Genomic DNA, 15399 nt, shown 5'->3' on the forward strand with positions numbered 1-15399 from the left:
GTTGTGCAGAAAGACTTCTAATCAGACCACAATTCTGCCCATTTTTTCCTTGCATGCACTTACACATACACAGAAAGTACTTATGGTTGATGAGAGTTATTAAAACTTCCTTTAGAGCAAACGCAGAAAGTGTACAGAAACAAGTACTTCCAACAGTTCCTGATTTATATGTAAGACGTAAATCGCAGATAATTTGTTTGTTGGCAGTGGCATATCCTAGGCTAAAAGTACTCGAACATCTCTTAACCAACAAACCCTTTTGCAGCCAATGCTCTTAGACAAAAATAGCTTTGTTCAAACCTAATGTGGAAAGCTAAGAGCACCAAATGTAAAATAAAAACAAAGTAACTAGAAAATTCCTTGCAGTAGCAAAGCTCGGCGAGAATACTATAGGAAAATGAAAGGTATGTCATCCAGAAGATACAAAACAACTTTACAAAGTCACAAAAAACCCAGGATTACAGTGAAACACTTGAAATAATGATGTGACTGAAAAAAGTCAAGCTTAGAAGGGATGACAGTATGCCCCCCAAATACAGTGCAATGCGAATTTAATATTAATTAGAAACTAAAAGAAATGGAGGTTGAACTTCCTTTTTTTTTTTTAATTTTGCATCAGTGCGACATTACAAATTTTATAGCGCTTACTCGTTTTTGTGAAAGCCAGGTTGGCAAAATTTACCACATTGAGTCTATGCTTAATTTCGCGTGCAATATAGCTCTTACAATAAACCCATTCTGCAGAAGTCTGTGAAGTAGAGGAAGGTTGATGAAGGGATAACATTGTAAGTACAAAGCAAATCTATACGGATTTCTTAGTCGATCAAAAATTTAAACTGGTCCAAGACCAGTTTTCCATCATCTAAGAAGCTTTCCTTCTGAGGGATCCATTTGAATTTTTATTGTAGCTCTACAAATGCACTGGGTGACAATTTTTTTCACTTCTTTTTAACAATCTCTTATTGATAAAAATATCAACTAGGCAAAAGCAGATTGGACTTGATGCCGACCCCAGCCTGCGCTACAGACTACGGAATCAAGGAACAGAGCCACTGCACAGCATAACTGTGTGAAACGAACCTTGGCAAGTTCGCCCGTCAGGAGCCACACGGCCGTGGGAGCAAGCGCAGGCGTGGCCATTGTCTCCCTTGTACAGGCACAGCTCCTGACACCCTCCATTGCCCACACTGCATGGATTGTTTGTCTCTGCAAGAAAGCCAACAGCAATAGTTTAACAAGTGCTCAGTTGACCTTTTCTTGAGTCCGCATATGCATCTATCCCAAGTTGATGCTTAGAAAGAGCGCGAAATCACATGGGAAAAGACAAAGAAAGCTACTACATGCACATACCTTGTAGCTTTGTTTATCTGGTCCCACATTATTTCGCCCTCTGTGTAATCATAATGCATTACCAACTTGCCCAACAGTCTATTCCTTTACATCACAAGTTAATGCCAGTTCTTCAAGCTTAAGCTTTTTATTTTTTCTTGTTTGCTACAACATATGTACACCACGTAGCTCGCAGACAATAACATAGGACTGTCATTATTCGGCGCATTTTCTTGAGATTTTTTCTGTGTCTTTGCGCTGTCTATTCATCATATGGATATGTACGTATGCTTTACGAGTATAACGTGCCACACAAGACCCCCCCATCTACGGGGTCACCAACATAAAAACTGAAAAATCAAGCTAAATGGAAATGCCTTGACAAAGCTCTGGAGCACGCATTTGAAGATAACATTAACTGGTAGTACAAATACCAACAATGCAAGATTAATATGCCATAACTGGAGCACATATTAGCTCGACACATGTATGACAAAGAACCACGACACACACGAAGAAGCAGGTAGGCATTAAATTTCCAACTGCTTATTTCGGGCTCTTAAAACAGCTTCTTTTGTTATGCGTGTCATGATAATACATGCTGCAGTTACAAAACACCAACTCGCACGAACAGCAACCCTTCTGAACTTAATGCCAATCAGTTTACTGCACAGGCGAGCAGTAAACTGGACAGTCTGAGACAAACCATACAACTCACTTTGTTTTGGTCGTGTGTGAAAAACTTGCAGATCCTTGATCGAATCTGTCAAGTGGTTCACCAGCATTTCCTCGAGGCCTGGATCATGCTTCTTGACACGAAAAATTGATCCATCCTCACGATGGCTGTGAGATAACATAAGTAAAAGCTCTTTTACGCAACTCTAGCCTTTTAAAAAAGTTCACGGGCATTTCAGTGACCAAATTATTGAATTAACCAAAGGCTGATGTCCAAAACGAATGTTCTCAATGAGTGCTGACGTCTGATCAGAGCAGGCGTAGCATGTATGACGAAGTAACTCCTCAGGTGCACACACTTTTGATCCCACTTATCTTAAGCCACTCTGATCACACTCATCTGAGCCACTGTATCAGGATATGGCACTGGTATTGTAGTGCTCAAAAGTCTGGAACTCCTGGAAGCTACTTTTCAAGAATGTAGACCCAGTATCTAAAAGGTTGTACAAGTTACTACTGAAATTTTGCTATATTAAACGAAATGAGTAGAGTTTTAAAAGCTTTCATGCCTTTGCTTGTTTAGGACTACATCATGCATCATGCTGCGACACCAACAGGACAAAGAATGTATACAGTCAACGTCCGATTTTTCAGACTCCCTAGGGACCGCGAAATCGTCCGAAAAATCGAACAGTCTGAAAAAACGAATTCATGTTTTTTTATTCCGCTCAAGCGGACAAATTGCCACAGCCACGTCCGAAATAGCTTTAATGCCTCCCAGTACAATTATCAGGCATTTTGGTGCGCGCTCAGGCTCTCGCAAATACATTCGGTACCTGCCGCGAACCTCGCTTAACTACGTACGTGCCAACCGCCACTTTTGCATCTCATGATGAGCGCCGCTGATATCAGCAAAGTGCAGAATAGGTTATGGCTCTCTCGCATGGAGCGTTTGGAAACGATGACGCAGAACACAAAGACTGTGGCGGAAGAGCGGTCGACTCGTCCGACTTTCCCTGATGCGCACACACATCGCCGAATCTCTGCCGATACGGAGCATTTGCTGCCATGTCAAGCCGATTGTTTCTAGCTGTGTGCAGCACATCGCCAACTACGCTGATGCCGTCACTGTCCTGTTGCTATATTGTACGCATGCATTTATCATGAAAGGGTTCGTGATGTGCACTTTGTTCCTGACCGCACACGGGCGCGGCAATGGCAAGCTGGTTTTGTCGGTGAAGGCAACGCGTCTGTGCGGCGCACTTAGCGGTCTCGCACAAAGAGGCAGCAGGAATGGCGGCGTGGCGCGTTTGGATTCTCGCCTAGATTAAATGCGTGCAGTACGCATGCAACTGCGCTAGGCCACGTGCACTACCGAGCAGTGAACATAAGATGCTTATTGTAAGGGTTGTCAGCGATTAAGCCGTACTGGTGCATTTGCCACCTGCCGCCATCACGCCTCCGTGCATTTCCGCTGCTTATCCGTAAAGACATCGCCGCACGGCACCGTGATAGCGGCCCCTTTGAATTTTCGGTCTGCTTCACCCCATAACACTTCGGCATTGCGGCAAAGCTGACTTTTGGACTCTGCTGCTGTCGCAAACAGATTGACTCGCGAAAGCGCTGGTGTGAACCTACGAGATGACATACGTGGCAGAGATGGGGCCTTCAAATGATGCCTTTCGGACCTGCAATTTGGGCAGAAAGTCCGAAAAATCGGACGCCGAAGAGTTTCAGTGTCCGAAATTTCGGACGTTCTCATTCATTGACGTCTATGGGGCTGGTGACGGTGCCGTGAAAGCGTCTGAATTTTCGAGCATGTCTGGAAAATCGGGTATCCGAAAAATCGGCAGTTGACTGTAGTAGGAGCAAGAAGGAAATTTTGGGCAGTAGAGAGTAAATGAGCAGAATGGATGCTGAATGTGGCAAAGACAGTCATTCATTCACAATAAAAGTGTATTCTCACGTTTATGAAATGTACATGAAGCTAAACAATTCTAAACAATTAAGTTGTCAGGACTCGACGATATACTTGACGATCCACAACCACGTTCACTACACACTCTTTATTCCCCGCACCACATATCCAACATGTCCGACCTCCGTCTCCCTACCCCATCTCTCTCCTCCCGTATTCCCGCGCACCCCCTCGCTGCTCACCCGACACTCGCGCCATCTTGTTCCTTCGCCATCAACCACACACAGCCTCCGAGACCCGCACCCAACACACGCGCACTCCTCACTCCCCTATCTCTCACAAAGTGTTTGGAAAGATGTTACATGCTGAGCAATATAAAAAGAAAGTGCCTAACATCCTTAGGTACTTACGTGTCGGCCCAGTAGACATAAGTGCCATGAACAGCTAGTGAAAAAGGGTTCTGCAGAGGACGGTGCGAGTCCTCTGCATCTTCCTCCTCTGTTCCAGAGGGCGGTGGGAAGACAGTCTCACGCCCTGTGCCGTCCAAGTTGACCCTTTCGATTGTGTCGGTGCGCGAGTCACACCAGTAGAGCTTGTCTTCTTCAAAGTCAATGGCCAGGTCATTCACTAGCTGCACCGACGCATTGACAAGGACGATGCGGTTTGAGCCATCCAGAGCTGCCCGTTCTATCTTTGGTGGTACGCCCCAATCACTCCAAAAGATGTACCTGAAAGGTAGCAAAATAGGCAAAGGCAAATTGGGATAAAACCACTGAACTGCTGACAGCGAGTACATTTAAAGCTTAGCTTAGCTCATGCAAAGTTCATAAATGTTTGTTATTAACATTCAGAAACCTCTTAAGCAACAAGCCGATTCATCCTGATCGCTTTCCTAACCATGATCACCCAGCTTCTTTGCTCAGACAGAAAATATGCTGCCAAGGTATTTGCATGAAGTTAGTAAGTTCTCTTGCATAAAAGATTCTCATCTCGTCTCACACTAACTTCATTAAAGATATTTCCGTACCACTGTTAATGTACCATATTTACTCGCGTAACTCTTGCACTAGCGTAATTCTCACACCCCCCACATTGCCTAACAAAAATACAACTTTTTTTTTTCCGCAAGTAATTATCGCACCCCAAAAATTGCAGCAGCAAATGTCGTCTGGTTCTTCCAGCCACTAATAATGACAGCGCGCGACGGCTTAGCGCCGTCTCTTAAGCATCGTGCATACTATAAACACACGGAGCCCTAATCCAATCCAAGCCAAGCAATAAGTGGCAAGTTCGCGTTGTGGCATGGTCTGTGTTGCGTCCATTCTGTCCATAGTTCTGTGGCTGCGTCGCTGACGTTATGGGTCGATACGGAAGTTACACAACTGGTTTCAAGTTGAAAGTGATTGAGCACGAACTGGAAAACTGCTACAGGGCTGCGGCAGGCACTTCGGGGTCGACGAGTTTTGTGTCCGCTACTGGCGACGGCGAGCAGCTGAAAGCTCCTGACAAGACGCGCCGGGCCTTCCGTGAGCCTAAAACTGGAAAAGATCTGCTTTATTCGCTTAGCTAGTGGCTCCAGCTTTAGTGTCTGCAAATAAATCTTGCTTGGTGTTGAACCTGTGGTTTTATTGTTAAAGTAAGTCTTGTATTGGTACTTCACAAAGCTTGTATAGTTGGTGGCGTGAGAAGCCCGATTTGCGGCCACTTCGTTTTCTTTTTCTTTAGCACGCTGTACCTTTTCGTGGAAAATTTTCCCTGCGCATTTCTCGCACCCCCCAGCTTTCAACAGATTTACCGGGGAAAAAAGTGCGAGGATTACGCGAGTAAATACGGTAGTGAGAAGTTCTTTAATTTGGGCAATCTGGTACCACGTATTGTGCCGTAATGATAACTGCACTTTTACGAAACAATGTAAGACACATCAGCCTCTATCAATCTCATTAACTATAGTTTCTCCATCAAAACTTTTTGGGCGAGTTGGTTCATTGTACAGTGAAGGGGTAACAGAGCTAACACACACCCACAAGAGAGACAAGGACACACAAGCGCTGTGTGTCCGTGTCGTCTCTCTTGTGGATGGCGTGTTTGCACTGTTACCCCTTCGCTGTACAGTTTCTCAAGGTGTCATTAGAGGACACCTGCCTCACCAGAATATTTTTGTTAGGAGTGAGAGCACACAGGTTCCGTTCACCTAGCTACATCAGGAAAACATGGACCAGAATGTAAACGAGAACGTACCCTTTGTACGGATGCACAACAATGGCCCGAGGCTTATCCATGTTACCAGAAAGCAGAACATAGCGGCCGGATCCATTGAGCCGCGACACTTCGATGACATCGTACGAAGGGTCAATCCAGTACATGTTCCCTACGAAGAAGGAAATTTGCATGAGCTGACACATTTGTGATAGTTGTCCGATGAAGCACAAAGCACTGCCCCGAACTTGTGGGGTCCAATAAGCCAGGCACAAAGTATCAAAGGGATTACCTGCTACCCAGTCAATTGCAAGTCCTTCAATGGCGTCAAGTCCACTGACAACAGTCTCTCGTCCAGTCATGTCCCTGTGAATTCGGGTGATGCTACCCCCTTCCGAATCCACCCAGTAAATGTATTCTGAAAGAAAAATAGATGTCCAAATGGGGAAAAAAAAAATTACATAAGACAACGAATAAAATTCGAGACAAAGCCGTATGAATGCTGCAGTGCACGTAAAAGCAAGGTTTCTACAGAGAAACTGCACATGACTCCATCATGAAGATGACGCAGTGTTGCCATCAGTTTGATGCTAGAAAAGGAAATGGCTGTCTAAAGTGGCTGAAGTGCACAGGTAAGCCTGTGCCCATATTTAACAAACAGTAAGGATTGTAGTTAAATACAGCAGAAAAACCAGTTTACTTATGGGCTCCCCTTTTTTACAACCACTGCATTACCTCACGTTACTGTACACCCCTTTTCTTTACAAATGTGCAGCTTGTTTACAAAACTAACCAAAATAAAAGGTTTGAAAGTGATGCTGGCACTGACCACCTTCTATTCACGCAAGAAGAATGCAAGTGTCTACTGGCATCACACATATGTACTACTGCACCCAACTTTTTCAGCAAAATCAGCAGAGTTCACGAACACTGACCATAAATCACATTTATACAAACATTCCAGTCTCAATAAACAAATTAAAGGTAAATGTAATCAGGCTAGCTGGTTAAAGGGACACTAAAGAGAAACAATGAATTGGTTTAGATTGATAAACTGCACTCTGATAACTCTAATGTCGTTAATTTCACCATCATAGGTTTATTAATAGACGAGAAAATCAAGTTCAAAGTTTTCATTTTTAAATATCGTGCCGAAGTCTCCCCGTGTGACGTCACGGATTTCAAAGTGTATTTATCATATTTTGGGGCCATTGACTCAACAAAATTTCCTCAAACTTGGTATGTTAAGTCTATGACCCCCTCAGAGGACAATGTACTTCATTTTTACCGATTAGGAACCATGAGCGCTCTATTAGGCACCGTCAAAATATGTGACATCATGGCGAATGGTGCGGAAACTTCAAGGTGGCGTCGCCACCCACATTTTCTTTTTGCATGTTTTCTCACTTACTAAGCATCTTCTCGCAGCAAGCGTGGTGTTTTTGGTATCGTGAAAGAGTACTTTACTACTACGAGAAAATCGTTTTGCTCTTTAGTGTCCCTTTAGTATTTCCAATCACATCTGACAATAACAGTTGCATTAAAAGAAAATGTGTTGGACAGATGTCATTTTTGTGCAAAGGCTTTTCTGGCTGGTGCAGGAATCTGAGCACAGAGCCCACCAAAGTTTGTGGTAGCCTCGTTACTCGAGGGATTTGCATCCTTACAAGTTTGTGAGGGACGCTAGACTGTCTTGCATTCCCAAATGTTGGTTTCCCCTCATGGCATAGCTCTGGCACCTCCTGTTATCTGGCTATTCCCGATGACGCATGCCGTAACTGAGTTGGTGTAGTTGCGCAGTAGCGCAAGAGATGGCACAGGTCATTGTCAATTTCCATCCCCACAGCCCACACTCGCACTGAAGCCTCTTACATGCGTATTCATGCCACATGGTTTCTTTCTTCCTGTTCACCTATATCAAAGCCTACCCTTGTTACTAGCATACCTCAGACATTCACAAACAAACCTCAGGTCGTAGCTAAGGCAGGATGCTTGGCTTCGCGGTTTGGATAGCCTCACATATCTAGAGTGCTAGAAGACAGACACACAGCAATATCAGCTAGAAGAAAAGCAAGGATCAGTGCCCATGCTGTCCTCTGTAAGTACGTCCAATGGTAGGCAATTTACTGCTCTACAGAAGACCTCTGCACTCGCATCGAATAAAACTATTTGCCATTCTATTGCTTCCTAAACAATTTCTGTGACAAGATCACCAACGCCACTATGCATATTTCGTGCTCTCTAAACAGCCCGTGGAAGCATCAAGAAACAAAAATAGCTACCAACCATCTATGAAGTCGATAGATGTTGCCATAGAGACCCTGGAGATGGGAGCCAACACGCGCTGAGATGGTGTTGGTGATGACACCAAAGAGGTGCCCCGTATCTCATAGTTGATGGAGTACAAGAGAAATTCGGCATAGCCTGAAAAGCAAACAAAAGGATTAACAAAACATGGATCAGCTCAACATGGAAAGCAGCCAAGACCTCTCTTATCAATGCAATTTATTCAATGCACGTAAGTGCGCAATCAACACGATAAACATCATGGCAAAAAAAAAAAAAAATAAAGTTATGACATGCAAATAAAAACATTGATGCACCAACGAAGTACAATTTACACATACTGCTTAAGTTGTAGAACCTATACCACATGTTTCTTGCGCATAAAAAGGAAGATGCTTTTAAGTATGGAGGTCAGGAAGAAATTACAGGACACCTTAATTTTATACTAGAGTTGGTATCTAGTCTGGAACCTGAAGTTATCTACATTATCATGACAACACAACAAAACAAGCAAAACTTGTTGATGTGACACTACAATAAGCAGTCCATGCATGTAAGTACGGGTTACATGGAACGTACACGGTAACATTCTTAATACAGTAGAACCCCGCTGTTACGTTCCCGGCTGTTACGTTTTCCCGGCTGTTACGTCGTTTTCCGCCGGTCCCGGCATAGCTCCCCATAGGATACAATGTATTGGGAACCCCGCTGTTACGTCGTAACTGTCGGACCGTTCCCGTATGATACGTCGCGAAGTGCGCCCGGAGCCGACCGAGTGACTACCAAAGAGAGCGGCCATGGCGCATTTTCACGCAGCTTGGCCTCGTTTGACCGTAATATTAGCCGCATGAGAGGCGCAAGCAACAGAATCTTTCAATTGATGCAAACAAAAGCATGGCCTTCGAGATTCAAATTGCAAAGATGGCGTCTATGACGTAACTGCTCGCGAAAGCAAGGCCTTCGAGATTGGCATTTACTATTGACAAAAGCATAGCCTCTGAGATTTGCATTGCACAAACATGGCGTGTATGACGTAATTGCTTGCGAAAGCAAGGCCTTCGAGATTGGCATTCACTTCTGCCATCGCGTTGGCGTAGACTCATCATCATCGTTATTTGTCGGAGAACGGGAGGAGTTCGAGCTGGTTGGAGCTCGCATGGTCGTGCGTGCGGTTCGCGGTCGGACTCGCCACGCCAGTCGTGATTGCGTGTGCTTAGTTCTTTCATGCCTACAGCTGTTGGTGTTAAAAAAATCACATACGTTGATTACATTTCTGTGGATAAGGCCGTCCTAAGCTCCGCGTTTCTATCCATCGACTAGATCGCGGCTGAGCGCGCCATTTTCGTGCTGCTCGTAAGAATTGAAATAAAATTCTGTACCACTAATATTTTGCCGTTTTTTCCTGTTTTTCGGCTGTTACGTTTCCCGTCTCTTACGTTTATTTCCTACGGTCCCTTCAAAAACGTATCAGCGGGGTTCTACTGTATCTGTCCACCTCCCTGTTCAGGTCTCTCGTTTTTTGCACTATTGTGTCCTAAAAAGCATGTTGTGCTAACTTGTTCAAGCTTCTAAATAAACAGCTGTCTTCAATTTTTGATGTGATGCGAGAAATACCAGGCAAATATGTAGGGATGCCCAAGTCGCAATTCATGTTAATATCGCAATGCACGCAAAAGACACAGACACAGTGAAGTTGAAAAACGAGCAATGAACCCGCAATGGGTTCATACTTGGAAAAGACAGACCATATAAGCACCAGCTACCTACATTTTCAACTATGTTGTGTCCATGTCTTTTGTGCATGCTGCAATTTTAACGTTAATAGGTATTAACTCACCCAACTTTTAGTTTTACAACTGCGCATAAATTGGTAGTGGATGCAGTACACTTTCAGTTGGTATAGTCTGTGCTTATTACGTCACCTCAGCCTGGTCCCTCGCATTTTTGCTGTAAACAGAATGCGCACTCAGCCCAGGCACCAGCCTGTTCTTCTTAGTTCACAAGGCCAGATATTTTTTTTTGATGCTGCTCGGCTGTTGCTAACTGCACTGATAAAATTCTAAACTCCCAATGCAGGGTTCAAAAGTATTTGTGTGGTTGCACTAGCACTATTTGTGCAATGTTGTAATACACCTAATTACAGTCAACTGCCGATTTTTCGGACTCCCTAGGGACCGCGAAATCGTCCGAAAAATCGGGCAGTCCGAAAAAACAAATTCATGCTTTTTTATTCTGCTCAAGTGGTCAAATCGCCACAGCCACGTCTGAAATAGCTTTAATGCCTCCCAGTACAATTATCAGGCACTCTGGTGCGTGCCCAGGCTCTCGCAAATACATTCGGTACCTGCCGCGAACCCCACTTAACTACAGTAGACTCTCATTAAACGGAACCTGAAGGGACCAGGAAAATATGTTCCGTTTAACAAGAGTTTCGTTTACTGAGAGATGAACTGGGTTGAAACATTCAGGTATGAAACCAATAATACTAAAGGCAGCTGTTCCATTAAGCAGCAATTCCGTTTAACAGATTTCCGTTTACTGAGAGTCCACTGTACGTACGTGCCAACCGCCACTTTTGCATCTCGTGATGAGCGCCGCTGATAACAGCAAAGCGCGGAATAGATTACGGCTATCTCGCATGAAGCGTTTGTAAACGATGACGCGGAACACAAAGACTGTGGCGGAAGAGCGGACGACTCGTCCGGCTTTCCCCGATGCGTGTGCGCATGTAAACATGCACATCACACATCGCCGAATCGCCGCCGATACGCAGCATTTGCTGCCGTGTCATGCCGATCGTTTCTAGTTGTGTGCAGCCATCACCAACTAAGCTAACGCCGTCACTTTACTGTTGCTGTATCGTACGCACGCATTTATTATGAAAGCGTTCGTGATGCGCACTTAGTTCCTGACCGCACACGGGCGCGGCAATGGCGAACTGGTTTCGTCCGCGAAGGCAACGCGTCTATGCGGCTCACTTAGCGGTCTCGCACAAAGAGGCAGCAGGAATGGCGGCGCGGCGCATTTGGGTTCTCGCCTATTAAATGCGTGCAGTACGCATGCAACTGCGCTAGGCCACGTGCACTACCGAGCAGTTAACTGAAGATGCTTATCGTAAGGGTTGTCAGCAATTAAGCCGTACTGGCGCGTTGCCAGCTGCCGCCATCACACCTCCGTGCATTACCGCTGCTTATCCGTAAAGACATCGCTGCACGACGCAGTGATAGCGGGCCCTTTGAATGTTTGGTCTGCTTCACCCCATAACGCTTCGGCATTGCGGCAAAGCTGACTTTCGGACTCTGCTACTGTCTCGACAGATCGACTCGCGAAAGTGCTGGTTCGAACCTACAAGATGATAGACGCGGCAGAGGTGGGGGCTTCAAATAATGCCTTTCGGACCTGCAATTTGGGCAGAAAGTCCGAAAAATCGGACGCGAAATAGCTTCAGCGTCCGAAATTTTGGACGTTCTAATACATTGAAGTCTATGGGGCTGCTGAAGGTGCCGCGAAAGCGTCCGAATTTTCGAGCATGTCCGGAAATTCGGGCGTCCGAAAAATCGGCAGTTAACTGTATTGAAGTTTGCAGTTTAAATATAATTTGAAGAGTGCTTACCGACACACTTAGTCTCGTCACTTGGATCAGGCAGAAATCCAGTTGTGCACTTGCAGACCCTCGTAGTTTGTGATGTTGGTAAACACAGGTGCGAGCAGTTTCCATTATTGTTGCTGCACAGATTTTCACCTGCACATAAAACAAAACAGGAGTTAAAAGCAAATAGTCCTATAATGATACAGCAATGGTGTTGCATCTTCCTACAGAATTAAAGAGACCCATAATTATGAGGCAGCTGAATCAATATGCATACCCAGCAGCGAGCAAACAAAAAATTTTCTACATTCTCACACAGTAAACTATACATAAGGCTGTCAGTACTGGTAGCCTTGCATTTGAAGGATTTGCTGCTGAGCAATTCGGTCTAGCATAATTGCTCATGAAATCAGCGTGAAAATTGAGGCACAGACACAAAAAGAAACAAAAGACAAGGACAAGTGCTCATCCTCACTTATGATTTCCTGTTGTGTCAATGTCTCAATTTTCAAGATCATTTCATCAGCCTGGCGCAATCGAAAAAATATAGCTGACCTGAGCTAGTAGAACGAAGAAACTTTATTTCCAACATTCAAAAAGTGTTGGCTGCTTCCTTTTCTTTCCCAGCAGTGTCATTCATATATGCACAGTGTCACGATGTTGAAAAGCACACTGAAACAACGGCTTCCACGAACAAACCAAACAGAGGCACAAGTGCGCAACACGAACTGCACAGTTGCACTAACACGCTAACATTAGCTATCACGCCAAGATGCAGGCGTGCTATCATGGAGCGATGACTTATGCCCTATTCTATGCTATTCTTATCATCCACCACTCACGGCTAGCTGATCTCATTGATAATGCGAACCATCGCTCTGACCATTGGCCACACCAGCCAAGAGAGAAAAGCATTAACAACGGGATTCGGAAAAGGCATCGTTCCGCGATTGCATCGCAGGCTGCAGCGTGGACAACTGAGCGACTGAGTTTCGGCTTCGGATTGTCTGTGACTAAGAAGCAACTCAAGCCAGTGGCAAAAGCAGGGCAGTCTCATTGCCCTCGCTATCAAGCAATGGCGGCCTCCATGCTCAGTCAACAGCGGCGGTTTCTGGTAGTGTCAAGACGCGATTTATACTTTGTAGACTTACTTTTATGTTCTAAAATGCACCAAAATGTTCGAGATAGTGTTTACTGCACGGCAAATTAAATTTCAGAGCCTGGAACTGCATTGTCAAATTTCATTGCGGAACAGCAGAAGAAAAATTGTTCATTGTGGCGTTCATACTTATGCATTGACTCTTATGGACTGCTGATGGGGAACTGAAAATTGTTCGTTGTACCGGAAATTTCGTTGAAGCGACGTTCTTTGTAGCGGGGTTCGACTGCATATCACTTTAATTAAAAACTACACATAGCATCCCCTATGTTTTTCCTAGGCCTTACACTCAAACCTCGATATAATGAACACGGATATAAAGAATTATCGGTTATAATGAAGTAAATGAAAAATAGTCTTTTCATAGATACAGTGTTATGAATGCATGTTTATAACAAACTTTCAGATATAACGAAGTTATTTTCGTGTCAGATGTGACTTTGTTATAATGAGGTTATAGTGTAATATCTGTTGGTTTCATATGGTTGAGTCTAACAAAAAAAAGGGCCCCTAGGTCCAATTCCCCTTCTTTCATAAAATTTGCTGCAATGACGTACACTGGCAACTGACACAGGAATCTTTACAGAAAGAAATGAAGACAGCACTGCTACTCACCAGTTTGTTGGCTCGCATCATACACAGCAAGTGCAAGCACAGTGTCTGTGTTGTTGCGCAGGACGGTGGCATTTTTAGGGCTGCTCTTGTCCGCAACATGTATGGCATAGTCAGTGGCCAGCAGCAGCTGCGAACCGTAGATGGCAAGAGCGTGCGGCTGCTCGCCACCCAACACCACGTCCAGAGTCTCAGCCACGGGATCTGGGCTGGTCAACAGCAGTCGCTGGACCATGCCTTGGTCACGATTCACCCAGTACAGGTGGTTCGTCTCAAAGTCCACTGTCAGGCCTGCAATTCAAGCATCCACAGAAACCAGAAGTTGAAGACGACGAAAATGACAGAAATGCCATGAACATACGACAGAAAATTATCAAATACAAACTGCGAGAAGTGAACTGGTCATCTTACCATTCAGCTTACTTTAAGAGGGGAGTTGGGTTTTTTTATCAAGCTCTGAAAGTCGCACGTGAGTATACAAGAGAGGCCACAAGTAGCCACCACATGACCCACTGTGACACATTTCTGATTTGACACTATAAGTGTTCCCGACTTTTTTCCACATGTATCCACTCTTCTGTTTTTATCACCTTTGTCACTTTCTTCCTTTTCATTCATTCCCCTTACATAAATGCCAAGCAGCTAGCAGGCTTCGCTAATTTTCCCTTGTACTAAACCTTCTCTGAATCCCAGCTAAAGACCAAGCACTGCAACATCACACAAAACTCACTCGTAGATCCTTCAAGCTTTGGGTTATCGAGGCGTGACGTCAATGTCTTTCGTGCTGACCCATCCATCTTGGCAACTTGAATTCTCTCATGGGGAGACCCGTGGTCAGTCCACATGATCAACCTAGAAGAATGTTATAAATTCTAAAGTTGGAAACGTGTTACAAATTCTAATGCTATAAATTCTATGAATTCTAGAAGAATGTCATAAAATGTCTTTACAGAGTGTAAGACAGCCCAGAAGCAGATAAGGATAAACTAATGTTATGAACTTGCTAATGTCATGATCAGTCGAGTATATTCACACAGCCTGGTATACTACAACGATGCACGCACTGCACTGTTTCATCCAAGGAAATCTATATGCATGTTACAGAAGTGCAGCATGACCCCCCCCCCCTTTCCCCCCCACTTCATTTCACTGCCTTCAAACGCTAAGCATTAAAAAAAAAAAAGAATGGTGTTCTCACCCCAAGGTGGGATGAACAGCCAGAGAGCCCGGCGAGTCCAAGTTGGTATCTATAATAGACGACACATACTCGCCATCCAGGCTGCAGGCAAAAATGTGTTTGCCAGCCTCGCCATAAGACGTGAAGAACATGTTCCTCGAGATCCAGTCCACAGCAAAGCCGTATGGATTTTCAATAACTGCATGAACACCACAAGGCCATAAATCGAGCTCAATTTACTAGCACAAATGAATTCGCACATGCCGTATTCACACGATTTTAAGTCGACTCAAACGTAGGTCAACCCCCCTAAAATCGCAGGGCAAAAATAAAAAGACGGAAAAGTGCAAGCGCATTTCATAAAGGAAATTTATTTACGATGGAAGAAAACCAATTCGAATTCCAATGTGCAAAGGTGGCTTCACGGCAGTGTTTCAAAGCTATGCAGAAAGCTAGCT

The 15399-nt window shown here is 44.5% G+C and overlaps 1 protein-coding gene across 1 annotated transcript in view; it reads right to left on the reverse strand.

Moving 5' to 3' along the window:
* Nucleotides 1-15399, reverse strand: part of LOC119387755 (low-density lipoprotein receptor-related protein 1) — a gene marked incomplete in the record, with an annotated part of 115342 nt that overhangs the window by 47803 nt on the left and 52140 nt on the right. The window contains 10 exon segments of the mRNA XM_037655263.2: nt 1081-1206; nt 2048-2172; nt 4333-4650; nt 6161-6290; nt 6411-6536; nt 8405-8542; nt 12018-12146; nt 13768-14055; nt 14495-14616; nt 14963-15140. Of these exon segments, the coding sequence (XP_037511191.1) occupies nt 1081-1206; nt 2048-2172; nt 4333-4650; nt 6161-6290; nt 6411-6536; nt 8405-8542; nt 12018-12146; nt 13768-14055; nt 14495-14616; nt 14963-15140 (1680 nt within the window).

This window comes from Rhipicephalus sanguineus, chromosome 3 (assembly GCF_013339695.2).
Source record: "Rhipicephalus sanguineus isolate Rsan-2018 chromosome 3, BIME_Rsan_1.4, whole genome shotgun sequence".
Classification (NCBI taxonomy): Eukaryota; Metazoa; Arthropoda; class Arachnida; order Ixodida; family Ixodidae; genus Rhipicephalus; species Rhipicephalus sanguineus.